The 26,207-nt window shown below is 37.1% G+C and overlaps 1 protein-coding gene across 1 annotated transcript in view; it reads right to left on the reverse strand.

The window, feature by feature from the left end:
* Window positions 1-26,207, reverse strand: part of Acf (ATP-dependent chromatin assembly factor large subunit) — a 373,562-nt gene that overhangs the window by 111,327 nt on the left and 236,028 nt on the right. The window contains exon 15 of the mRNA XM_090376504.1: window positions 13,688-14,759. Coding sequence (XP_090232630.1) covers window positions 13,688-14,759 — 1,072 coding nt within the window. The remainder of the gene's footprint in view (window positions 1-13,687; window positions 14,760-26,207) is intronic.

Raw genomic sequence — 26,207 nt, forward strand, 5'->3', positions numbered from 1 at the left:
GTGCACCACAGCATACAGAACATGTCGGAAACAGAAGCAAGAACATTGTGGTGTTTTTCATAATTTCGGTGGATGACCTCTGATGATGACACAGATTGTGAAAGACATCGCAATGTTATCTTATTTTGGTCGCCTTTTCACTTCTTATCTATATTTTTAATTTCCTGTCTATTTCTTCTTCATACCATGTATCGCTACATTCCTTATTCATTCAGTTGAGCTCACAGTGTATACCATATATTCAATAGGTTTAAATCAAAATCTTCTTCTTCACATTTCTACATACAATATACTTTATACACAGGGTGTCTCAAAAATATTGGTACAAACGTTTAGGAGAGGTAGATAACATCTAAAGGAATGTGAATCGAATAGGAACCTATAACCAGAAATGTCACCATGTCGATAGACGGTGCTGTTCATCAGTTCGCGAGAGGGAAAATTTCTGGTTTACTCATTCAAGCAGTAGTCGCCGCACAAAGAGCATGCATCGATACACGAACTGTGAGCTGGCAGACATGCACCTAGTGTATGGATTAGCAGAGGGCAATGGACAAGCTGCTCAATGAATTTATGGAGAATGCTTCCCAGACAGACATGTACCGGACCACTATTTGTTTACGCGTGTGCATCAAAATTTGTGCAATTATGGGTCATTTAGATGTAACGGGAGTAGTGCGGGCAGACCACGTTTGACGCGAACTGCCCGCCATGGAAGAAAGTGTGTTGAATGCCGTCCAGAATAATCCTACTACCAGCACACATGCCGTTGCCTCTGCCTTTGGAGTGTCTCGTTGCAGTGTACAGCGTGTCTGGCATGATGATTCCTTACACCCCTTTCATCTCCAAAGGGTTCAGTTAGTGCTCCCCCAAGATCATCCTGCTCGTGTGGCTTTTGTGCAGTGGTTTCTCCAAGAAAGTGTTCAAGACTTGAATTTTCCAGCCTATGTTTTGTTTATGGATGAGGCTTATTCTACTCAGGAAGGCTTATTCAATCAGCACAATGCTCATGTGTGCACATGCAGCACAACATCGCTTTGCAATAAATGTGTGGGCAGGCATGGTCGGTGACTGCTTAGTCGGCCCATACCTGTTACCATACCGCACGAACACCGCTAAATATCGGATCTTTCTTGAACAAGTTCTACCAGGGTTACTTGACGATGTTCCAGCAAATGTGACACGCAACATTTGGTTTCGACACGACGGGGCGCCTGCCCATTATGGAAGGTGTGTTTGTGACCATTTGAACAGGCGTTTTGGGCGTCGATGGATTGGCTGTGATGGACCCGTTGCCTGGCCCCCACACTCACCTGATTTATCGAGCCTTGATTTCTTTCTGTGGGGGGGACCCTCAAATCTATCGTGTATGAATCGCCTGTGGAGATGGAAATGGATCTCGTGGCGAGACTCATCTGCGCTGCTGCTACTGTCAAAGAAACTCCAGGTGTGTTCGACCGTGTCTGCCAATCCATGCTGCGTCGGTGTCACGCATGCATCGCGTCTCATGGTGGAACCTTCGAGCATCTGTTGTAACATCATGAAATGCATGCATCTTGTACTCCATTGTTAATATTATGTCAAATAAATGTTTGCCACTAATTACTGTCTTGTGCCTCTGCTACTATATATATATACATTATGGCTGTAGGGTAAGTTTTGCTAATGCAGTGTCCCTGATCCATAAGCTATGATATCTTCCTTTTCGTACAGTCACATTCCACCCCCATGATTAATTAGCTTCTTAATACAATTATTCTTTACTATATATATATATATATATATATTCTAGCAAGAGCTTGATTTTTTAATCAGAAACAGTTCATTGTTCATCTGGGTGTGCAATGTTGGCTTGTCATTGTTTGACACATCAATATATAGTAAACTTAAGGAATCATCCAAAGGGACTACCCTTGCTGCAAGATGGGCAATCCCAAAATCATGGGAATTAAAGGAAGCAGTGATGAATATAACAAGGATTCTTTTGTTGAAGATTGCCCGACTGTTCGCTTCAACTGATTTGGCCTACCAACCAGTCATTCTCCAATGCCTGCACTGAGGACAAGCTGCTTTCAATTTGACTTTTTAAATTATTATTACGAAAAGTGGGATGTAACTAGAAATCACTGTGATTACTGCCATATATAATAATTGAAAATAGCACATATTTCAGAACGATCACATCTATCACACAGGTTCTGGGCAATTGCACTACAGGAAACAGATTCCAGAATAACATGTTCTGTGATAAACCATAGCTAACAACCTTTGACTTTTAAAAAGCTGGCGATCATGTAACTTAAGCAGGAGGAACACAGATGTTCTTAAGGTCTATACTGTACTAAAAATTACACTGATAACATTCACATTTTGTATTAAAACAGGAATAGGAATATACCTAGGAATATATTTTAACATAATCAACATGTTAAGTACAGTACAGTATACTTTCAAACATCAGCTTACCTAAGATTTTCCTGTCTGGACTTTTGTTGCCTCAAAAAAAGATACTGTTGAGACTGCACTCCAGAAATTTTAACTCAACTCAACCTGCTCTGTAGGCTTAGCTGGCAAGAGCACTTCCCAAGCTTCACCAGAGAGATTTGAACTCAGAGTTTTTGTTTTTCTCACCTGGCTGAATATATTCTTTCACTCTGCATTGCAATAAGGAATTGTTAAAATGCCAAGGGATAATTTGTTATATTTCAAGCTTCCTTGTGCCTTTGTCAGTTTCAGAACTGATTAATATTCATCAATTCTTGCTTCTCTCACAATAGCATCCTGTAAGTTCTCACACAGAAAACACAGAACTGATGCTGCAGAATTAATCCATTAATTCATTTATTTCGTTATCATTACTAACACCAAGAAATACTGGAACCTTGTCCACAAAAATTTCAAATTTGAAAATCATGCATTGTCAATTGATGAAATTTGCACTACCTTAGAATTTGTAAGAATATCATTTTGTAATTAAATGGCTACATGTGCAGCCATAAAGTATTCCTCCAGTGACTAACAGAATCATCTCATTTTTAAACTTCTCACAACCCAGGCATAAGAAATGCCAATGACTAAGTCAGAATCATCCATCTAGTTTATGGTAATCAAATTCCAAAATGGAAGTGAAAGATTTTTGTTATATTAAATTTGCACACAACATCTTTCAACATATCTACAAGTAATGATGACCTTAGTATATGGATGTGATTTATGCTGGATAGAGCTGTTTGGATTTTCAAACATTGGCATAACATTTAAAAGAAACAAGCAAAACTGCTTTACAGTGAAATCTCTATTATCTGTGCTAATGAAAGGACAATAGTGGATAAAAAAAAATATTGGTAGGGTACAAACCAGTAAAGTTTATATATTTTAAACTTTATATAGGTAAGTTCAGAACATGTAAAAATTGACTTTAATCTAAAACATTTTAAATATAACACTGAAACACACCATAAATCACTATGCAAATGTACTGTAGCAAAATTACAAACTTACCACAATGTACTATAGCCCCATAAGCAGGCAAACAAAAAAAAAAAAAAAAAAAAAAACCATTCATTGTAATGTTTTCCTTTGAAATCATTAATTCACTCTCTTCATTAACTTCAGAAGTTTTTGGTTTGTAATACTACCCATGTACAATTATTAATCACCGCTGGTTTCATAATTCGATTCTCTGTCACTGATACCAAGCTATTCTTCCATACCTGCTTCAATCACTTCTTCACAGTTATTCACATTTTTTTTTAAAATTTGAATGCAATTTACTACAGTGTTTACATTAATTGTTTGTTCTGATTCTGATGCACACTGGGGGAAAATCTTCCCAACTGGTGAATTGTAGTTGGCAGAATTTTGGCATACGTCTCGACAACACACACAAAAAAAAAACATCTTTTAAAGTCCATATCTTTAAAAATTCCATCACTTCCTTGTTCTCGTCTATAATGTGGCAAAGAAAACATTTATGGTATCGGTGCTTTAAATTTTCAATCACTCCCTGGTCGGCACCTCCGTAGCCAGGTGGGAAGGAGCAGCAGTGCGTAGCACACGCTTCTTGATTAGACCGGGGGTTCGAGCCCGTGACGACCAAATATGGAGGATGCGGAAAGGTCAGGGAATGACCACCGCTTATCCCGGAGCAATATGGCCTTAGTTGCTAATGCTCCTAAAAACCAAATAACAAACAAACAAACAAACACCCCCTGTCATAGAATTAAAGGTATTTGGATTAAAGAGAAGTGATGTTTGGAAGCAGAAACTATATAAAGTTATTTGTCCACCAAGAGAATCGATTTTTCTGGAAGACCTGGTTTCAAAGATTTGCTCAAAGATGAAATAGTGATTAAAAAATCAATTTTTAAATATTCTTCATTCATCAAAGCTTTAGCTTGGCTATAGTCGTCATTATTTCTGTTGCTTGAAAGATCTTGACTGCTTAGCTTGGACGCCACTGGTATACACAAGTTATGCACTCTATGCTAATTTTATGTCCAGGTGCTGCCCTTTAAGCCAGTATGTTTTTAATGGTAATACTTTCCAAAATGCACCAGATTCATCAGCATTGTATATTTGCTCATGAGGTAGATGTCTTTCAACCAAGAGAAAATTCCTGCTGTAAAACAGTGGCTGCTGAATGATCAACACTCAGCTTTTCATCATATTCAAGTTGTCAGATCCCACAGTGTTTTTAAATTTTTTCATCTTTGCTGAAGTTCAAGCTGTAGAATCTAAGACTTTGAGAACTACTTTTTAACATCATTTCCCTTTTGGACATGCCACAAAAATAACACCAATTTACATCATTTCATTTTTTTAAAAATATCCCTCACTTCCTTAATATCCACTATATAAAGCTATACAAACAAGCCTAAATAAATTCCAATGGTGTGCCAGGATAGTAAACCATAGAAAATACTAATGTCTTAACTGTAAAAGAGTGTTAACAAAATGGGTGAATTCAAACTCCTGGTTAGGACAAATAATGCTGAAATAATAAGAGTTAACAAAAACGTGGTGCCACCCAGAAATTGAAGACAAGTTCCACTATGGTATGTATAACGTATTTAGGAAAGACAGAAGTAGTGGTGGGGTCATATTTCTTATCAAAAGCAGCCAGAGGGCAAAACGAGCTTTTGCTCAGTCAGAAGTTACTTCCACCAGAAAAGAATCAGCGTGGTGCAAGTTAAATGGAAGCAAAGGTATAATGAGAGTGGGAATAATCTACAGACCAGAAGACTGTGAAGTGTATGATAAGTCTCTAGGTACAGATGGAATGGGCAAGCAAGCGTGAACGTCATATTGGGTTACTTCAATCAGCCCCTAGTTGATTGGAATAGGTGGGAGGGAAACTCGCCACAGGGAACAAAATTTTTAAATGAACTAGATTATTATTTGTACGACCATGTTAGAAATAAGAATATTCTTGACCCCATCATAAGTCACGAATCAAATGATAGATGGTGATCACACAGTGGTTCGTTGGAAGATTTAAGAAAAATGTTGCAGTAGTTAAAGGTAAAGGCACAGTTTAATTTCAAAATGGGGATTATGGCAGTTTAAGACTACACGGCATATCTATCAATTGGGTGGACTGCATTGCAGAAGGAGGGCCAATACATTTCAGTTCTGGAATACCTTTAAAGCAATAATCATGGAAGCCGTGAATTTGATAGTATAAACCACAGCTGTGATGCTCAATACATTTTACGTTGATTTCAATATTTGTAAAAGAATAAGAGAAGTTTACTTCAATGTGATATATAGAACACTTCCATATGATACTCTCCAAAAATTAAAACAAATATAACATCACAGCAAAAAAGAACTTGAAAACAATTGAACACAATTAAAATTAAGTAAAAAATTAATTAAATGATTTTAATGAAAATATTGCAAAATGATTTTCCTTCCCGAAGCTGACAATGCATTTCGACTGTATGTTGTGATCACAGGAATGAAAATTACCAAATAGGGGTAAGTGTGAAATTGCACGCTTACTCAGGACTCTAATAAAATCCAATTTAACATCTATCGTAAACCTACAAACACCGGCATGCTTCTACATTATAATAGCTATCACCTGTTCACCTACAAAAGATCTAATATAGAAGAACTCTTTATTGTATAGAAAAGGCATCTTTAATCAATTTCTCAATGACTATAAATATTCAACAACGGAATCTGCTTTGGGCTCAGAAATACAAATATTAACCAGCAGATTCTTAAACAGGGGTTACCCCCTTGCTACAACAAACTGAATTAGGGTACAAGCTAAGGACAGGATAAAAAATGAACACCAAACAACAATAGTAACATCAAAAAATACTTTATTTCTGTTCCATATGTTGAACAGTGGCACAAGCAGCTTACCAGATTCTTTAAAGATACTGAATTTAAAATTGCGGCAAGACCAATACAGAAATTACACACTATACTGAACAATCACTCAGTTCTTTCCTCGTTTGCAACACAAATAAATGACCTGGTATACATTTCTTGTGGTGATTGCAACGTGTCTTACCAAGGTTCTAAGCAGTTTTCTCTGAATTTTCGTGTTAATCAGCATGTGGTCTCAGTTCGTGCTTCTCGCTTGGCAGTGTCAGAATTAGCCTTTCATGCCATTAATGAAAAACACATTTTAATTAAACAAGGCCAAAATACTTAGTGTCCAATGTAATTATATGAGACTATTAATTGCAAAAACCGTCGAAATCAAATTACACAAGAATTCTGTTAATGTTCACCGGCCATATCTTATCTCCGATTCGTGGTCTTTTATGCACATGCACAAATAATCCCTATTCGGTAATTCTGATTCCTGTGATCATGACATATGGTCCAAAAGCACTGTCAGCTTCAGGAAGGAAAATCGTTTTGCAATATTTTTTAAAATTCTTTTAATTCATTTTTTATTTAATTTTTAATTTTTTAATCCAATTTTTACTGTAATGTTATATTCGTTTTAATTTCTAGAGAGTATCATATGGAAGTGTTCTACTTATCATATTGTGGTAAACTTCTCTTATTCTTTTACAAATATAAACTTAAGAAAATATGACACAAATAGAATGCTGTGATGGAACTGGCCAATCAAATAGAGCAAAAACAGACAGCATGGGAAAGTTATAGAGCAATGAAAAGTACCGAAGCCTACAAGATGATCTATAATAGTAACACACTGCCTAAGAGAGCACAGAATAAGAACAAGTTTTTCATGTATAACACAAAAAGGAAGAAAACAAATCGGATCGGACTGTTGTATACTGGATGTGGGAAAGTCATAGATAACCCAGCTGATGAATTTAATAGGTACAGCCATTCCTCAACTTATGTAAAGGTTGCGTTGTGCGGAAACCTACATAAGTCGGAATTTCCCTAAATGCTCATGCAGCACTCACAAATTTGATTGAAGCAAAAAAAGAAACGTTGGACGAAGATGTAAATAGAATTATTGATTCAATTTTTTTATCTCATGCACAGGAAAAATTACAAAAATTTCAAAATTAGAAAATTTTGGCATAATGTCAGCAAGTGTTACCTTTCGAGTATTGTTGCCAGAATTAACTCTCCAGCTGATAAGCATGCCACTGGGGAAGTTGAGAGCTGTGGAGATTTAGGTTTTTTCCCCCAACACATCACAAATTATCTGCAGCTGCAGAATTGGCACTGGCGACTTCACTGCATACTTTAATGTTTTGGAAACCAACAACACGATGCTTGAACCTATTAAACCATCCATTGCTTGCCACAAACTTGGCTTGGGCTTTGCTGTATTTACCCTTAATATCTTCATAAATACTTGTTGCTTTTGCTTGAATGGCCATTGGGCTTAGGGGCACTTGCTTCTGAATCTGATTTTCCATCCATATTATTAATAGCTTTTCCATCTTCGATATAGCACCTGAATGCTGTTTTGTGATCACGGGTTATATTAAATGCATTGATCCTTTAACATGTTCTTTTGCACTTTCCCTTAAAATAGTATTCACTGTTGAAGCAGCAAGACCTAATTCTGTGCAATAGATGACAAACTTTGTCCTGCTTTGTACTTCTTAATCATTTTTGTTTCGTTTCCTAACACTGCCAGCACTTGCACTTTCCATTGGTCCCTTTCTCTCCACCACAATTCCATATAAGGTGCCTCTGTAGCCAGGTGGGCAGGAGCACCAGTGCGTAGCACACGCTTCTTGATTAGACCGGGGTTCGAGCCCGTGAGCCACCAAATACGGAGGATGCGGAAAAGTCAGGGAATGACCACCACACATACCCGGAGCAATATGGCCTTAGTTGCTAATACTCCTAAAAACCAAATAACAACAACAATTCCATAACATAAAACCCCACAGAATTCCAGTTATCGGTATTATTGCAAATGCAATAAGATCGAGTTTACTACCAACAAACTTTCAAGCATAAAGGCAAGTAAGGCTCCTGGAGTTGATGGAATATAATCAGTAATTTTGAAGGAATCTCTGTGCTCTGAAGAGATTCCTTTGGATCGGAGAAGCGCCAACGTATTGCCAATACAAAAAGGCTGTTCTAAGAGTGAGGGCAATAAATACAGACCTATCAGTCTGACTTTAGTAGTAGAGAAAATCTAAGAGGCAATGATTAAGAGCACAATCCAAGGACATTTAGATAAAAATAGCATTTGGAAAGACACACAAAATAGTTTTGTTAAGGGAAAATTATGTTTAACTAATCTGGTTAACTACTTTGACACAGTTACTCATGTGCTAGATGTAGAAAACAATTTCATAGTTTATTTGGATTTTTATCAAGTCTTAATCCCTCATGATAGGTTATTGTATAAGCTGGAATATGTTGGAATTACTGGAAAGAATCTAAAATGGATTATGGGGGGGGGGGGAGGGTGTAGGACAGAGTGCAAAGGGTTGTCACGATTGGATAATCTCCAGATTGGTGTGAAGTCAGAAGTGGGTTCCTACGGACTGGCTCTTAAACCAATCTGTTGTTTCTGATTTTTATAAACAATTTCACTAAAGGAATAAAAGGTGCAATGTTGAAATTTGCAGACAATGTAAAGATTGGAAGGGTTGCTAATGCCAAGCAATGTTCCTTCAGGATGACTTGAACAGGCTTCATGAATGGCCTGAAAAGTGGCAGCTATGTTTTAATGCAGAAAAATGCAAGGCTGGGGAATTCCCCATCTTTGGGGAACTACAACCCCATAATAACTTATATACTTTGTGGGACTGAATTAAAAACAGTAGAGGGAGAAAGGGATCTGGAAATTATGACACGTGCAGATATGAAATTTTTTGGCCAGTGTAAACAGCCGGCCAGGAAAGCCCATGGTGTTCAAGATGATTTATCAAACAATATAGTGTAAAGTCATAGTCCCACTGTATAAGGCAATTATAAGATGGAATTTGGAATACTGTGTCCAAATGGTGACATCTTAAAAAGACTGAGTTTCTTTAAAGGGCCCAAAGACAGGCAACTCGGATAGCGAGATCAGCAAAAAAGGAGACTGTGTGAGGAAAACTTTGTTTATGTGGGCTATGGAGCACGGCAACTAGGCACCTAAGGAGTTATTAAAATGAATGTAGGAAAAATTTTCATGTTATAAAGAATTCCAGAACTAAAGGCCATAAATTCAAAGTACATAGAAAGAGGTTTAGACTAGATCGTGAGAACTTTCCTTTAGCCAGTGATTAGTGGAACAAGTTTCCTCTGCAGGTAGCTGAGGCTGACAGTTTGAAGAATGTCATAGGTCAACAGGATTGTTACCTATGTGAGGAGAGAAGCACATAGCATTTACTTTCTTAACTGTGCATTAATTTTTTTTTTTTTTTTTTTGCTGGTGCAGCAAAAGCCCATGGCTTCCTTGCACTACATGACTAATAACCAAGAGCCAACTGAATAATTCTCTGTCTTTTTTAGAATAATTACCTACGATGCCAAACTAACAAACATTAGAATATTACTGTCTAACAGAATGTACAATCATAAGTAATAATAGTTGTATTACTGTGCAGGCTTAAACAGGTCTAGAAGGTCAAAGACACCCACATCTGGGCATCCTAATGATATAATATGCATGTCCGATTCAGGAAATCATGGAAAACTGAGGTTCCACTGACCTAGAATTATCAGCTTGCTTGCTTGGCCCGTTGAGTATTACTTTCACCAGAAGTTTGTAATTCAAAGGTTCTTTTTCTTGAGTTCATTAATTTGTCTTCTTTCAAAACTTTTGGATTATGAACTGGATTTGAACAAGAGTCCATACAATTTTAACAATATATGAAAAATCTTGTCTACATGTCTTCTGAAATTTTACACTGTTCTTGTTTATACTCTAGCACAACCAGTGGAGTTTACAATAAATTATAAATACAAACATTAATCGTATTTAGCAGTTATAGGCCTGAACCCTGGTCTACACCATGTCAGTGGAGTTTACAATAAATCAATCGATCGATACAAATGTTAATCATATTTAGCGGTCATGGGCCTGAACCTCAGCCCACATGGCTACGTTAGGTCTGCATTCCATTGGCATCACTGAAAAGCATTGTTAATGCACATCACACAGCACAAATGGTGGGATTGAATCATACATGGGGGGGGGGGGGGGGCATAAATTCAAATTGAGGAAGGATGGTTGCAGGACAGATGTGAAGTTTGCCTTTAGCCAGAGTGCAACTGACAGTTGGAGCAAACTTCCATCTGGTGTTGTGAAAGTGGATAGTTTGAATAAATTCAAAGAAGAAAGAATGAAAAGAAGAACTATTATTGGAGGGGGTAGACAAGTTTTTTTTTTTTGCTGATACTTTATAAGCTTGCTTCCTTGCATCATATGCCATTAATAGTTGTTCTTCTTCAGGTTCCATGTTCAATTTGAACTTTGGAGACCAACATTTTCCAGCTAACTGTCTCTTGCTTTGTGCAATAGTTCTTGTGTCGTAAGATTCTACCCCCCCTCCATTCTTTGATGTTATCAAGCCACTTTTTTCTGTCTTCCTTTTACATTTTTGCCTTTAATCTTCCCCTGCAGGATTAGTCTCTGCATGTCATATCATCGGCCTCTTATAATATGCCCGAGGTAGGCAATCTTTCTCTTTGCAATTGTAGTTAGTAGTGTTCTTGTGGTGCTAGCCCTCTTAAGGACTTGTTCATTGGTAACTTGATCTGTCCACAGAATTTTGAGAATCCACATCTTGAAGGCTTCCAGTTTCCCGATTTCCACCTGACCAAGGTCTCACATCCATATAGGAGAGTGCTCCATGTGTAGCATTTGGCCATTCGATATCTTTTCTGGAAATCCAGTTTTGTGTCACAGAGGAAGTTCTTAAGATTTTTAAATACCTCTTTGGCAATACCAATTCTACTTCTAATTTCTGTGCCCTGGTCATTATTGTTCAAAGATCTTCCATAGATATTTAAAGCTACTCACTCGTTCGATGGTGGAGTTGCCACAACGCATTTTGATTCTAGGCAAGGTGTTTTTGCATATGATCATAGTTTTGGTCTTATTGGCATTAATTGTTAAGCCTATCTGTTCACTGGCTGTTACCACTTTGTTGACGAGTGTTCGTAGCTTTTCCTTTGATGTTGTAATGATGGCAGTATCATCTGCGTGTCGCAGGTTATTGATAACTGAACCATTAACAGTAATTCCTTCTTTAGAATCCTGTATTAGATCTATACTGGTTTCAGCATAGAAACTATACAGCACAGGAGACAACACTCATCCTTGCCTCACTCCTTTCTGAATTTGTATCCAGTCTGTGTTTTCTCCCTCTACAGTGATTGCTACTTCTTGCTCAAGGTATAGTAACTATAGTATCCTCAGTCCCTCGGGATTGATGTGTAGATTGTTCATTACACTATCGAATTAATAATAATAATCATAAAATATGATGAAATAGTTACATCACATAGAACAATGCTGTTATCCCATATTGTTATAGATCAATATGGGATAATATTGATTATTAGAGATCAATGCCTTAGCAAAAATAAGCAGAATTCAGAGAAATTTTTTAAATTCTAATTTCAATGCAGTTTTTTTTCATTTTTTATTATTATTATATTATTTTTTTGCAAAAAGAAAAAGATGGAGAAATATTATGTTATGAGTAAATATTATGATATAGTGATGATGATGAAGGGGTCAAATTGGGTCAAAAAGAGGGATTCTGCCAAAAAAACAAAAAAAAAAAAAAAAAAACATGGAAGTTGCCACTATGGTACCATGCTCAGGTCTAGAGGTCACATGCAAATAAAGATATAAGAGCTTCCAGAAAAGGTTGAAAGAAGGGCAACCAAATTTGTGAAGGGTGCTAACTGATGCCCACATGAAAAACAATTTAGAAGGTGGAACTGCAAAGCCTGCAAACTAGACATTATAGAGTGTACCTGACTGAGGCACAGAATGAAGGTGTATGTTCACTAGCAGAAGAAAGTAGAATGGATGGGGAGGAGGAACATTTTGAGGAGTAGCTGAAGGGTGTATCCCTGAAGTTTGACTTTACACAACATGTAGATCACTGGAATAAACTGCTTGCAATGGTGGTTGAAATGGAGAGTGAAAATTATAGTAAATTTTTTTTTCTTCTTTTTTTTTTTTTGGCAGATAGAGAAAAAGTCTGCTTCTTTGTAACATTTAGCCATTATAAAACTGATACTAATATATTAATTCCTAGATCTAATTCAGCATGCTCAGTTTATTCAATTAATTTATATTAAGCAAATTAAAAAAATGGACTGAAAACATTACAAAAAAAAAAAATTATTTTTGAAATACAGAGAGAGAGAGAGATCCATAAGTAAGGAAATGTTTGCTTGTAAATAATAACACTATTTTAAATATATAATTTAGTTAACGCTGGCACAATAGAAGAGCACATAACTTATATCTTGCCACAATTTCCCCAAAGAAAAAAAGGTACAAAAACACCTCCTGTACAAATTCCAGCCCAGACTGTTAACCTAGGAGCATTTAAATCCTTGTTAATGGAGGTTCATAAGAGAGTTCATAAGCTCAGTTATGGAAATTAAGAGATCCACTTAGTTTAAATTGGATTCATCAGTAAACAAAACATCGTCAATATCTGTGTTAGAAATACTTGGTGGGAGAGGAGGGGAAAGAACCCACTTGGCAAATTCCAATCTTCTATTTGGGTCATCCTTATTCAAACTTTGTAGCAATGTGGGATGATAAACCTATATTAAGTTCTTTTATGATTATTTTAAGCTTGTTTCAGGTATTTTAAGTTCCAAGCCTTGCTTTCTTTCAGATTTTTTTAGACTTCTTTCAAAATCCTCTCTTTACAAGTTCCAAATTGACAGATGCCTTTGAGATACAAAGTCTACCAGGTTTTGTTTTGGTAGATTGTGTACTGTTTCCTTCAAATGTCTTCACAAATTACTCTATGGTCTTTAATCTGGGTGGATTATGTTCAAAAAGCTTCTTGAACTAATGTGCAACTTATGCAACATTTTCATATTTTGCAAGCCACTTTATAAATATTAATCCTCTCCACTGTAAGGCTCGTGGTGCTTTTCCTGTGTTCAAATTACCTCGAAATAATAAATTATAAACTATTTATCAAATAACCTATATATATACATTAGCAGTTATTAAAAGTAGTTTCCTTACTTATGGACTATCCTGTATATAAATACAATAAATACTTTGAACATCACCTACTTTGATTGCTCCAAGGCCACCAGCATAAATTCTTTCTTCCATTTCAAGTATTGCATCACGTAATGTCATCTCTAAAGCATCTTCTGGTGGGATTCCAGAGTATTCGGACTGTGTTTGTCCCTGAAGTCTTTGAGATTTCCTCACAACTGGCTGAAGTGGAGGTGGTGGTAATTTACTATTCAAAGAATTTGCAGGACATTTTGTAAGGAGGTCTTCCAGTCTGATTCTTTCACAAACTAATACATCTTTTAGAGCACCTTCACGAAATCCCCGTGGATTTAATGATGCTATAAGCATATCTAATTCTTCTTTTTTATAATAAAAACTCCACTTAGTCCTAAGATCACTAGATGTATGTACAGAACAAGTTGAAGGGCAAGCAGTACACAGTCCAAACACCAGGTTTTTGTTATCAGGTGCTGCAGAAAAGGTTTTGTCAGAACTATATACACCACTTTCAAGTTCATCTTGTTTATGTTCAAGCTTTTGCAAAATTGTCTGAGGATTAGGAATATTCACTTCAGAATCCAAAACAGTCTTTTTGAAAATATCAACACACGAATTTGAATCACCCAACAGCTTTTGGATTTTGATAGACCCCGAAGTTACATCATTTAACTGAAGATGCACACCATCTATAGATTCATTTTCTTTGTCGCTATTTGTGCTTTTGTCATCAGAATTACGCTGTAAAAATTTCATTAGTGAGAGGGGCAATTCATCACTGGAGCGATGGCTAGAATCACTATTACAAGGTGTTGGCTTTGTTAAGCATGGTCCTACAAAAGGATCATCATGTTCAACAAATAAACCTGGAATTGAATTTATTAGCCAGAATCTTCTAAATGCACGATCTCTACCAACCAAAGGTACACAAGTAGTATGTAGTTTCTGGATCTGTGTTTGCAGATCTCGTTCCTTTCGAATGAATTCTTCTTTCTTCCTAGCTTCTTCTTTAGCCTGCTTCTGTCTCAGCTCTTCACTAGCTTCAGGAGATAATGGCTGTTCACATTCTTTAGTTAATTCATCTATAACTCTGGGTAGACCAGTTCTTTCATCCATTTTTTCTAAACTACACATAAAATATGATCATCAATGTCAACATTAAAAAACTTTGTTCTCAAAAAATAATATACAGAACTTAAAACAAACATTACCATTAACCACAGAGAGAGAGAGAGAGAGAGAGAGAGAGAGAGAGAGAGAGAGAGAGAGAGAGAGAGAGAGAGACTACAGGGATATTTCAATACAATAATTGAAATCAAATCAAAACACATTCTTCTCTTACTAAAGCTTAAGGTGTGAATACGATCACATAACTTGGGTTTATGTTCAACTTAGACACAAATATACAGTTCTGACAGAGTTGCTAATATTTTAAATCGTTCACAGTATTACCTGAAAAGGCAAATTTGCTATACATTAAAATATCTGAGCAACTACAAACAGCCATTTCTATAATAGTAATAATTACTGTTATGCTTAATAAATGGCAACTCATTGTGAAGGAGGTGCACAATATGAGATACAGATAAAATTATGCCTTTTTACACTACTATTGTAGTTTTTTCATTTAAGAGTTATCTATGGTGTATTTACACCAATATTATATAGATAATTACTTCTTATGAAAAACTGGGGGTGAAACATGTCACCGAAGATGCATTTCTTGCACTCGCAGCTGGATTTCTTCCCGCCAAACTATGGTGCCACCAACAACGAATGCGGTGAGTGCTTCCATCAAGGCATTGTAGCAATGGAACAAAGATGTTATTTGGGTTTTTAAAGAGCATTAGCAACTAAGGTCATATTGCTCCGGGAATATGCGGTGGTCATTCCCTGACCTTTCCGCATCCTCCGTATTTGGTGGTGACGGGTTCGAACCCCGGTCTAATCAAGAAGCGTGTGCTACGCACTGCTGCTCCTTCCCACTTGGCTACGGAGGCGCCTAGGAACAAAGATACAAAAGCAACATATCATATCAACTGTGTGGTACTACACTGAGGGTGGTAGAGAATGAAAAGGACCTGGGGTAACTGCGCAGTCAGCTATGAAGTTTTCTGACCAGTGCAGATGGTCTGCAAGGATAGCTCATGGTGTCTTGTCAATGATATACAGGAATTTTTCTAGCAGGGAAAAGGATGTCATTATCGCCTTGTATAAAGCAATGGTCAGGCCACACCTTGAGTACTGCATACAGGTCTGGAGGCCTCATTTTAGGAAGGATGTAGATTTGCTGGAACGAGTACAGAGAAAGGAAATGAGATTGATGAGGGGAACAAAGGGTTGCTGTCACAAAGATATGCTTAACTTCTGAAAATTGCAGCGTGCGAAAGCTAGGCACCTGCGAGGTGATCCGATTGAAGTGTATAAGTCTTTGAATGGTTTGAGCATGCTCAGTGCTGATGGGATTCTTCCTCTTCATCAGATTAATCGACTGAGGGGACAAATTAAAATTGACGAAAGACAGTTGTAGAATAGATGTGTGGAAATTTGCCTTTAGTCAGCAGGTAGTTGATTGCTTGAACAAACTTCCATCTCTCATTGTAGAAGTTGACAGCTTAAATAAATTCAAGGTAGAACTAGACAAACATTTGGAGCAAATGGCTGGGTGAAACGGGAAGGGGTTCTTTTTTTTTTTTTTTTTTGGCTGATGGGTATAAGCTTGCATCACATGCCTCTACTAATGGAGTACCACCACGGTAGCCGATTATTGTTGGATGGTGTAAAAGATGCTCCCGAAGCTGAATACAGCAAAAGGGTCCAGTGTTTGATACTGGCATGTTCATAGCTACATCTTACTGCCATATAAATAAAAAATGCCCTGTATAAATATAAAAAACTACTTTTTCAAAACAAGAGCCGATCTACCATTTTAAGCACTATTTCTATGTTTACCATCTTAAAATCTATAAGGTACACTTACTTTCACGCCCGTAGCAAGATATGACCCAAACTTTGTTGTTCAGTGTTATGTGTGCCCCTATAATTGGGCTGAGTTTGCCCTATACCAGTGTTTCTCAATCTTTTTACTCTCGTGGCACATTTTCCAAAGAAGAAAAATTTCGCGGCACACCTACGTAGTCATAGAAGAAATTTCTAAATTTTGCGGCACACCCTTTGAGAAACACTGCCCTATACAGTACAGTACAGTACCTCTGGAGTCTTTCAGCACAGTAGTTGAAATCAAAATTTATACACATGTTAACTGTAGAATGTGGTGTTTGTAAGTTGAGCAGAAGTAATCATGTTGAAGCCCTCAACTCTTGAGTTAGATCAAAATGTCTTTCTAGGACCAAAATCTAATGCAGGCATACTTATAAATTTTAATTTGACAAGGTATGCTGAAATATTTTAATGATCTTGCTTATTTATATAAGATCATTATTTTTTGATGTATGATAATTTTTGTTTCACTATTATATATATATATGCATGTACAGGTGGTAATTCCTGACTTTATCGCAAAGCAAAAACTCGTTAAGTGGGAATTTTTTCACAATAGATGCAATGTTAACAACACAGTTTGCGTTCTCAAAAATGAAATGTGACCATAGTAATGTGAAATAAACATCAAGAAAACATAGCCTTTAAAATTAAGCAAATTATAATAAAGAAATTATTTGTCATACAAATGGTGCCTCCATAGCCAGGTGGGCTGGAGCAGCAGCAGTGCGTAGCACACACTTCTTGATTAGACCGGGGTTCAAGCCCATGACCACCAAATACGGAGGATGTGGTAGGTCAGGGAATGACCACTGCATATCCCCAGCCTGGATAAAGGGTGAGGGTTGGCACCAGGAAGGGCATCCAGCCGTAAAAATTTCATGCCAAAAAAAAAAAAAAAAAAAAAAAAGGTCGCACAAATGTTAAAGAATTCTTCATCATCATCAACTAAATGCACACTCATTGTTGGCTCAGCACAAGGAGTCGTTTTCTTCTTCGGAAATACTTCAAGAGTCGTGTGTTTTCAAGACAGTTTTCTCTTTTCTTTAGAAATTTCACGATAGCATGCATAAGCATTTTTTTAAAAATCTGTAGCAACTTTTCTAGTGTGCTCGAAATTTGAATCTTGTGACTCGAAAATCTCAATATCTTTTTCTGTGTGTTGAAAAGCTTCTTCAAGCCCCTTGAGAGTAAAGGAACGAACAAGAGTTTCATATTTTTTTTTTGGTAGTTATTGGCACATCGGCTTCTGTGGCCATAGTGCACCTCCCAAGGTTTTTTGCAGTACTTTGATCCAAGCCCGAGGCGGGATTCGAACCCGCGACCTTTGGGTTGCCAGGCAGGCGCTTTACCCACCCGGCTAGCCTGGTCGGCGAGTTTCATATGTTAAATCTTCTTTTCCTCAGCTTCTTCACATTTTGCCACTGCAAGGTTTTGATTTATGAGCTCTTCATTGTGTTTTTGAAGCAAATTGTTAGTTGTAGAAACTTCAAGCTGCGATTGGTTAGCAATATTAACGACCGCTTTATTTCATTTTGTACGATCTCTGCTGGTGCTTGAAATCCTTTAAAATTATCAATAAAATGATGACAGTTATTCTAAACACCATGTTCTTCTCTATAATTTTGTCTCAGGCTCATTTTATTATTCTGATTGCATCTAAAATATGGAATCTTTTCCAAAATTCTTTAAGAGTTGATCTTCCTCCTCATCTCTGCCTGAAGAAATAAACACGCACAGTAGTAATGTATTGCGTAGCTATGCATGTGGTTTAAAATTCTGTATTTATGAATGTTTAGCATTTATTTATTGCAATTAATGTTCATATTTTCATTCTGTTAATGCTTGATATTTGAAAAAAAAAAAAAAAAACTCGTAAACTACCTGTATATATAAAAGCTATTTCAAAGTCCTTTTCTGAGATTTCTTTGATTCTATTTGTCATAGTTACCATAATTTGTGCATCATGGCAAAATCATGATCTCTCCAACAAGTTCCTTAGTGTGAGAAAGAAAACAAAAAAATACATAAAAAATATAATATAACAAGGTCAGATGAATAAGATGATGTTGCTGGATGGTTAGAGTATTTGAATAGGTAATTATAATGCAAAATTACTAACACATGACATTGCCATGCAGTGATTTTTAGTATAGTACAGTATCAATTATTAACAATACAAATTTCACATTCACGTTACAAATCAATTGTACTGTGCAATGCTCATCCCCTCAGCTACAGCACAACCTGGCAAGTAGGCTACAGCAGAAACTGATGAAGAGACACTGTCCACAGATGAGCACAAGCATCACATCCTAGAGATTGATCATTGCTGGTATTCTCCAAAAGACAAAGAGTTCAACAAACAGCCATCTAACAGCAGCCAGAGAGCTCAAGAGAAGTTACTAATATTAACCAGCAAAACCAAGCTGGAAGAAGGTGTTATTGCAGGATCAAATCCAAGAAAAACAACTAAGGCTTCTTGCCAACTGAGTTGGTAGGAGCAGAAGTAGATACCTACCCATTAAGGAAACCCTACCCATCAACATCCTATCCACAACTGCAAAGAATTTTCTCTGTTCCTATATAAAAAATAATATACTGTTTCATGTAAAGAAGAAGGTACAATCCACCAATTCATCCGTTATTCAACCTTAACTCTTCCAATTGCAAAAGTATATTCCTTCTCACGAAAACTGAATTAGCAAAATTTTGAAAGGCAATAAAATTTTCCCTTGTTTTAATAAGTAATGGGTCAATCCCATCCACCATACGAGTTACATTATCGACATTATTCAGTAAATCCAAATGCAAATCAGCGTATTCCAAACTTGTTTCCAGATCACCACACATACAATTGCATCTTGCTACGATTCCAAGACTAAGTGTTAATTTTGATGTGTAGCGACTAAGATTTTATACCTCTTCTCAAATAAAAGGACAGGCTTCTAAACACTAACTGCAAATCAAGTGGTATTTTGCCAGCTAACACTTCAAAGCTTTGGTAAATCGTTCTGCAGGCCATCACCATTTTGAGCAACATAACTCGATGTATAGAATAGAGTTCTGGTGTTGCCTACTTTGATTGCATGGCCAACCCAGATTGATGCACCATACGTAACAATTGGCAGAAAAATGCAATCATAAATCAAATGGAGTGCTTTCCCCTTTATCCCCCAGGCTTGAAGTGGAGGAACCCATGTTTAGTCTCCAGAGCTAAGTTCCGGTCAATCCTTCCCCATCTCTTCCATCATGCAGTATGACTGACTTTTGAGGTTACAATGGACATCATGGCAAGATCCAAACTTCCTTACATTTCGAGGGTACAGCTCTAAAACGCTGTTTGCAGGCTGGCCGCCAGTTAGTACACTGGGCTGAACCTATTGGCAACTCTTTAGGAGGCTTCCGGATCAGCTAGTGCATAATCTTACTACCTCTACTCTGCCAGATAGTGACTGGAGGGAGTCCGAGTAGTGTGTATGCGGGGAGCATTGTCGAGGCCACGTTACGTCAAGGATCTGGGTATATTCTTACCATGTGTATGCCATATCCAAAAATTTCATTACTTCATACAGCATGTCTACCCTCCCACTTTTTTTTTACTATTGAATACACCATGAATTGTCAAACTAATAGAATAATCTTATCTGCCAAAAGATCTAAACCTCCTAAACACTTCCTAGTTAATTTTCACAAATATACATGGTCTCAATTCTAATCTCAACAATGTCCATTTTCACTTGCAGTCTGCCAAACCCTATGTACTTTTTCTGAAAGAATTTCAGTTATCAGTTGATTCAACTACTGCTCATCTCACTTGCCCAAATTAATTGCTGTATGATTCCTTTCACCTCCTTGCATATGTCCATTCCGATATTCCCTGTCAGGGACTTGGTCAACTGAATCGCCTCTTTTCGAACTTCTCTGGCTTAAAATCTCTCTACCTCATCAGTCAAATTCATCTGTTGTCTCTACCCTTCTCCCAACTCCACTAATCACTTGGAGCTCTCTGACTTCCTCCAGTCCAACTTTCCTAACAGTGAGACAATTTTCCTTGGTGATTTTAATGTTCACAACTCCAGCTGGCTTCCGTTTTCTAGTCACGCCGACCCAGCAGGTCGAGATGCTGAGGCTTTTGCAATTACTAATGACCTAGCACAGATTGTTCATTTATCTACAAGAATATCAGACAATCCTAATCATACAGCCAATACGCTTGATCTTTTTCTCACAAATAACCCTTTTCTAAGTACACGGTCGAAGTGAGAGATCCTTTAGGCACCTCAAATCACAACTTGGTGATTGTCGCTTCTCCAATGGAACCTTTATCTCATGGCTATTCCCAACCTCATGTTGTTTGGCATTACAAGAATGCAAAATGGGATGACCCCTGAGACTTCTTTTCCTTGGTCAGATTACTGTTTCAAAACATCTGGTCAACGTTTGCTCAGATCGTGTCAGTGAAATTATTCTTGCAGGAAATGGAATCCTTTATCCCACACTCCACTTTGAAATCTCGTCCTTTATCTGAACCTTGGTTTTCCAATAAATGTGCTAAGGCTGTTCAAGAGAAGAATGTTGCATATCGTAATTGGCTCGTTAATAATGCTTCAGTTTCATTTTCTGCATACACAAAAGCTTGCAACAATTGTAAAGCAGTTATTAATCAGTCCAAACTAGATTTTGAACAGGCCAAGAGTAGAAAACTTGCTTCTTGCCCTAATGGCAGCTGAGCATTCTGGTCGCTTGCCAAAGCTATTGGATGGCAATAGCTTCAGCCAAGGATAAAGCTGATCTGCTAGCATCCCATTTTTCTTCCAACTCATGTAGTAATGATCTTGGTAAACCACCTCCCACCATTCCCAACACGCTCCATTCAAAGCCTTCTGTGGTCTTCCGTCAAAAGGATGTCAGAAGGATTTCGATGAATCTTGATGCTAAAAAAGTCCTGATGGTATTTCTCAAAACCTGTGCTCCTGATGTTACTCCTGTTCTTTACCGCCTTTATTCACTTTTTTATTCCAAAGGTGTTTTTTCTTCTGCTTGGAAATTTGCTCATATCCAGCCAGTCCCTAAAAATGGTAACAAATCCCTTGCCCCATCCAATCATCGTCCCATTGAAATTACTTCTACTCTTTCTAAAGTAATGGAGAAATCAAATAACCGCCAACTCTTAAACTACCTAGAAATCTTCTGTCTGATCAATGATCACAAGTATGGATTCTATCAGTGTCAATTATGTTACCCATTTATGGACAAATTAATGGAAAAGTTTGGTGAAACACAAGCAGTTGCTCTTGACATCTCAAAAGCTTTCGATCAATCATGTTTGGCATCAAGGTCTTCTAAACAAGCTTCCATCTAATGGTTTGCCAACTGTTTTTTTGTAATTGTACTTGCCTTGCTCAATCAGCTTCAACTTCTCGAATATCCGCTACCAATTCTTTAAATGTCAATCTCCAGGTAATTCTCCAGCGGGGCAAAGACAACTTAGTTGATTTCAATCCTTCTGAAACTCAGTCATATCGCACAAAAAAGGATTCTTCTGCTCCTATGCTTATCTTTGGTGACACTCCAAATTCTAGGCAAGATGATATCTCTCTCTTGGGGATTACCCTGACTTCTAATCTGTCTTGGTATAAGCATATTACAAATATTGCTTCCTCTGCATTACTTTTCTTCCAAACAGCTGTTCACTCTGTACAAATCGGAAAACTGCCCCACCATGGAATATTGTTCCCACATCTGGGGCGGTGCCCCCAAAACCTCTCTCAGGCTTCTAGATTCCATTCAGAAGAGGGCAGTTAGGTTAATTAATGACTCCTCTCTAACAGAGTCTCTCCACTTGCTGCTCACAGACATACTGTTTCTGCTGCATGTCTTTTATACAGATACTTCCATGGGCACTGTTCTTCTGAATTAGCTTCTATAATTCCCACTCTCTCTTTCAAAACAGTCCGAACACGTGCTGCCACCAGCCAACATCCATTTACTGTCCAACTTCAAACTCACAGAACCAACTTTTCATCTTCCTCATTTATTCATTCAACTGCCGTTTTCTGGAAAAACCTTCCTTCATACGGATTTCCTGAAAATTACAGTCTACAAAAGTTCAAGTCTAATGTCAACAAATATCTTCTTTCGTCTTCTCAACCTCCAACCCAAGCACGGTACTAAGTACTGTAAGTTCTAATACCTCTAGTGTTTGGGGTTTTCATAAAAAAAAAAAAAAAACCACGTCATTCTTGACATCATTGCAATAAATTTTTTCACTTTCTCTGATAAATAATTAATTAATATGTGGGATAAAGTTCAAGCCACTAGCAATACATATTCCCAAGTATTCAATCATTAACAACTGCTGTAAGGAAATACCATTCAACCTTACGAGTGGAGGTCTACTGAGACCCAATTTGCCCTTCAATATCATGATTTTAGTTTTGGATATAGAGATAGTCAACCTATGCAAATTCACCATTTGCATAATTCTTTCAACAGTCAATCAGACCTCATTTCAAGCTCCTTTCTGGTGCTTCTGTGCACAAGCATTACCATATCATCTGCATAAGCTATTGTGTGTGAGTGGTCAAATTCTCTCTTGAGCCAATCTTCCAAAACCCAGTTCCACATTAAAGGACTCAAGACAGATTCCTGCGGACAGCCTCGAGTCATATGACGTGGAATTGATCCAAAATTCGACTTAACTGTTACTGTGCGATCCCTAAAATAATCTTTAATTATAGAGAAAATATTAAAAGAACATTTAGCTATGCACAACATCATCATCAGTACACTGTCCCAACTAATGGAATCAAACGCACCAGCAAAGTCTACAAAAATCCCCAAGTTATATTTATAATTCGATTCTCGTATATTGTGAACTAAAGAGTGAAGCGCATCCTTAGTACCTACACCAGGAGTGAAACCATATTGTTTGTTAGAAACACCAATATTACTTCTTTGGTAGATAGCAATTCTCTAAAAGGTAGATCGCAACCCTCGCATGACTAAAAGAGCTTCTCACACTTTACCAAGACCAGGAAGCAATGCAATAGGTCTATATGAAGCAGGTGAACTGGTTGGCTTGGTTGGCGATTTTAGGATAATCTTGAGCTGTTTTTTGTTTTCGTTGGTTTTTTTTAGGAGCATTAGCAACTAAGGCCATATTGCTCCGGGATATGCGGTGGTCATTCCTTGACCTTTCCGCATCCTCCGTATTTGGTGGTGACGGGCTCGAACCCCGGTCTAATCAAGAAGCGTGTGCTGCGCACTGCTGCTCCTTCCCACCTGGCTACAGAGGCGCCTATAATCTTGAGCAGTGCATCCTTTCAAGGAGACAGAAATACACCATCTCTTAGACAGTTATTAAAAACTTGTAACAATTCGTCTGAATAAAGATTAGAGAACGTGTTGATTACCTCTCCCTCCAGTAGGTCCATACTTGGACATTATTATTTTTAGTGGACTTAACAACAGTGAGAAGTTCATCATGGGTAAAGGGTAATTCTTCAGTCGTTACCATACAACTCATTCAACGCCTGCATATGACAATGTTCTTCATTAACACATTGGTTATCAGCCATGTTATCATTACCTATAAGGTGATCTAAGATTGCACTCATGGAATCTTCCCAACTACACGTCTCAGTGGTGCTCTTGTCAATAGAATATATAACATCAGCAGTTGCTCTGAATTAGCCAGTAGAAATTTTATAAACCAACCCCCAAGGGTCATTATTTCCTTCTGTTTTCACCAATGCTTTCCAGCAGTCATATTTCTGTTCAGCGATAGAATGAGAAAACACCCATGGTTACTCTTGATCTAGATGTCTCATGACGGCCAAGAGTGTCCATCATAAATTTAAATGAAGACTTCTGCAAAGATGGAGTTGCAAAACCTTGACTTTTACGACAAAATTCAAGAAGAATCAAATTTTCTAGATGCCATCCCAGGGGATGAAAACATGGATATCCCAGTATGATCCTGAGATAAAAAAGCTGAGCAAATATTGAATAACAAAGAATATTTCAAGACTGGAAAAAAAGCAAGGATGAATAAATCACACATCAAAATTCAAGACTATGCTCACTGTATTCTTTGGGAAGGGGTGGGAGGAAGAGGAAAGAAGTCCATTAAGACTTCATTCACCAAGAATAAATTATTAAATCAGACAATTTACCTTCAAGTTCTGAAATTACTGCAGGAAAGGTACTGCATTATGGCAATGCATCAAGAATTGTCTCATTGATAAAGACAGTGCATTGCATGTACTGGAATTATCAATAAGACAATCTGAAGGGGAAGGTGGGTATGGACCATTCAGATGGAACACCCTCTCTGCTTGCCCGATTTGGATCATATGACTTCTATTTCCAAGTATCAAAAGTATGTTTTGGGTCTTCTGAAGAAGTCCAGTAACATACTCTGAATCAAAACCTGGTTATTTTGAAACATCTGAACAAGATAAGAACAAGTAACTAATTTGCATTGCTCTCATTCAAAATGCTAAGAATAGTTTAGTTTTGCTGTAGCAGACATGTTTATGAACAGATAATCAACATCACATTTTTTTTTTTTTTTTTTAATTTTATTCATTTGTTGATTGCAGCCCCCAGGGTTTCCCCCATTAGCCACAGTTTAACATCATGTGGATATAGTAGAGTAACCTAAGTAACTACACAAAATTATCTACAGAATAATCAACAATATCTGTAGTTCTATATACAATTTCTAACAGGTTAGCACTCATAAAATACAAGGATCATCTTAAATAAACAACTTAACTAGCCAGATGGCAAATAGAATGGCTAAAATATATTTAAATACATCTTCAGGTCGAACAAGAAGTAAAAAATGGAATATATTACTCAAATATCAATAATAACTTTATCACAACACTGTGTGATTAGACATCAGAACATCAAAACTAATTAAACATAACAGTCAACTAGATTATCAAAGCATATACTACACTCAAACCTTACATAAAAGGCATAAGGCTATAGTAATAATAACAGTGACATTACCAGCAGAATAAGTTACTAAACCAAAGAATGATTGACCTTACGATTAAGTGACAGCAGAGTAACATCAACCTCCAACTAATACCTAGGAATTTAAAATTGAATCTTCACAACTGACTTGCAACTTTCAGAAGTGGAAGTTCGCAAATAAAAGACTCACTTATGTTTTCCAGAATGAGAGTTCACAAGAAAGCAGACATTAATGATTACACATATTTGACACTTAATCCAGTCAAGACATAAGCTAGACCAACCAAACAATATATACACTACAACTATACATTAAGTCCAGTTCTCAGGGACCAATAATAATTACAAATATACCATATTCCTGTTCCTGCAGCTTCCAACAAGGTGAAAGCTCAACAGGGTCCCAACACATGATCAACACATTACCCTATTTCCCCATGTATAAGACGCTCCCATATATAAGGTGAACCTTAATTTTGGGACCCAAAATTTGAAAAAAAAAAAAAAAAAAAAAAAAAAATGTATTACATAAAGTTATTGAACTCAAGTTTTATTCATCATAAAATTCATACAACTCATC

Source organism: Mastigoproctus giganteus, chromosome 6 (genome assembly GCF_048544385.1).
Source record: "Mastigoproctus giganteus isolate SK-2022 chromosome 6, ASM4854438v1, whole genome shotgun sequence".
Lineage (NCBI taxonomy): Eukaryota > Metazoa > Arthropoda > Arachnida > Uropygi > Thelyphonidae > Mastigoproctus > Mastigoproctus giganteus.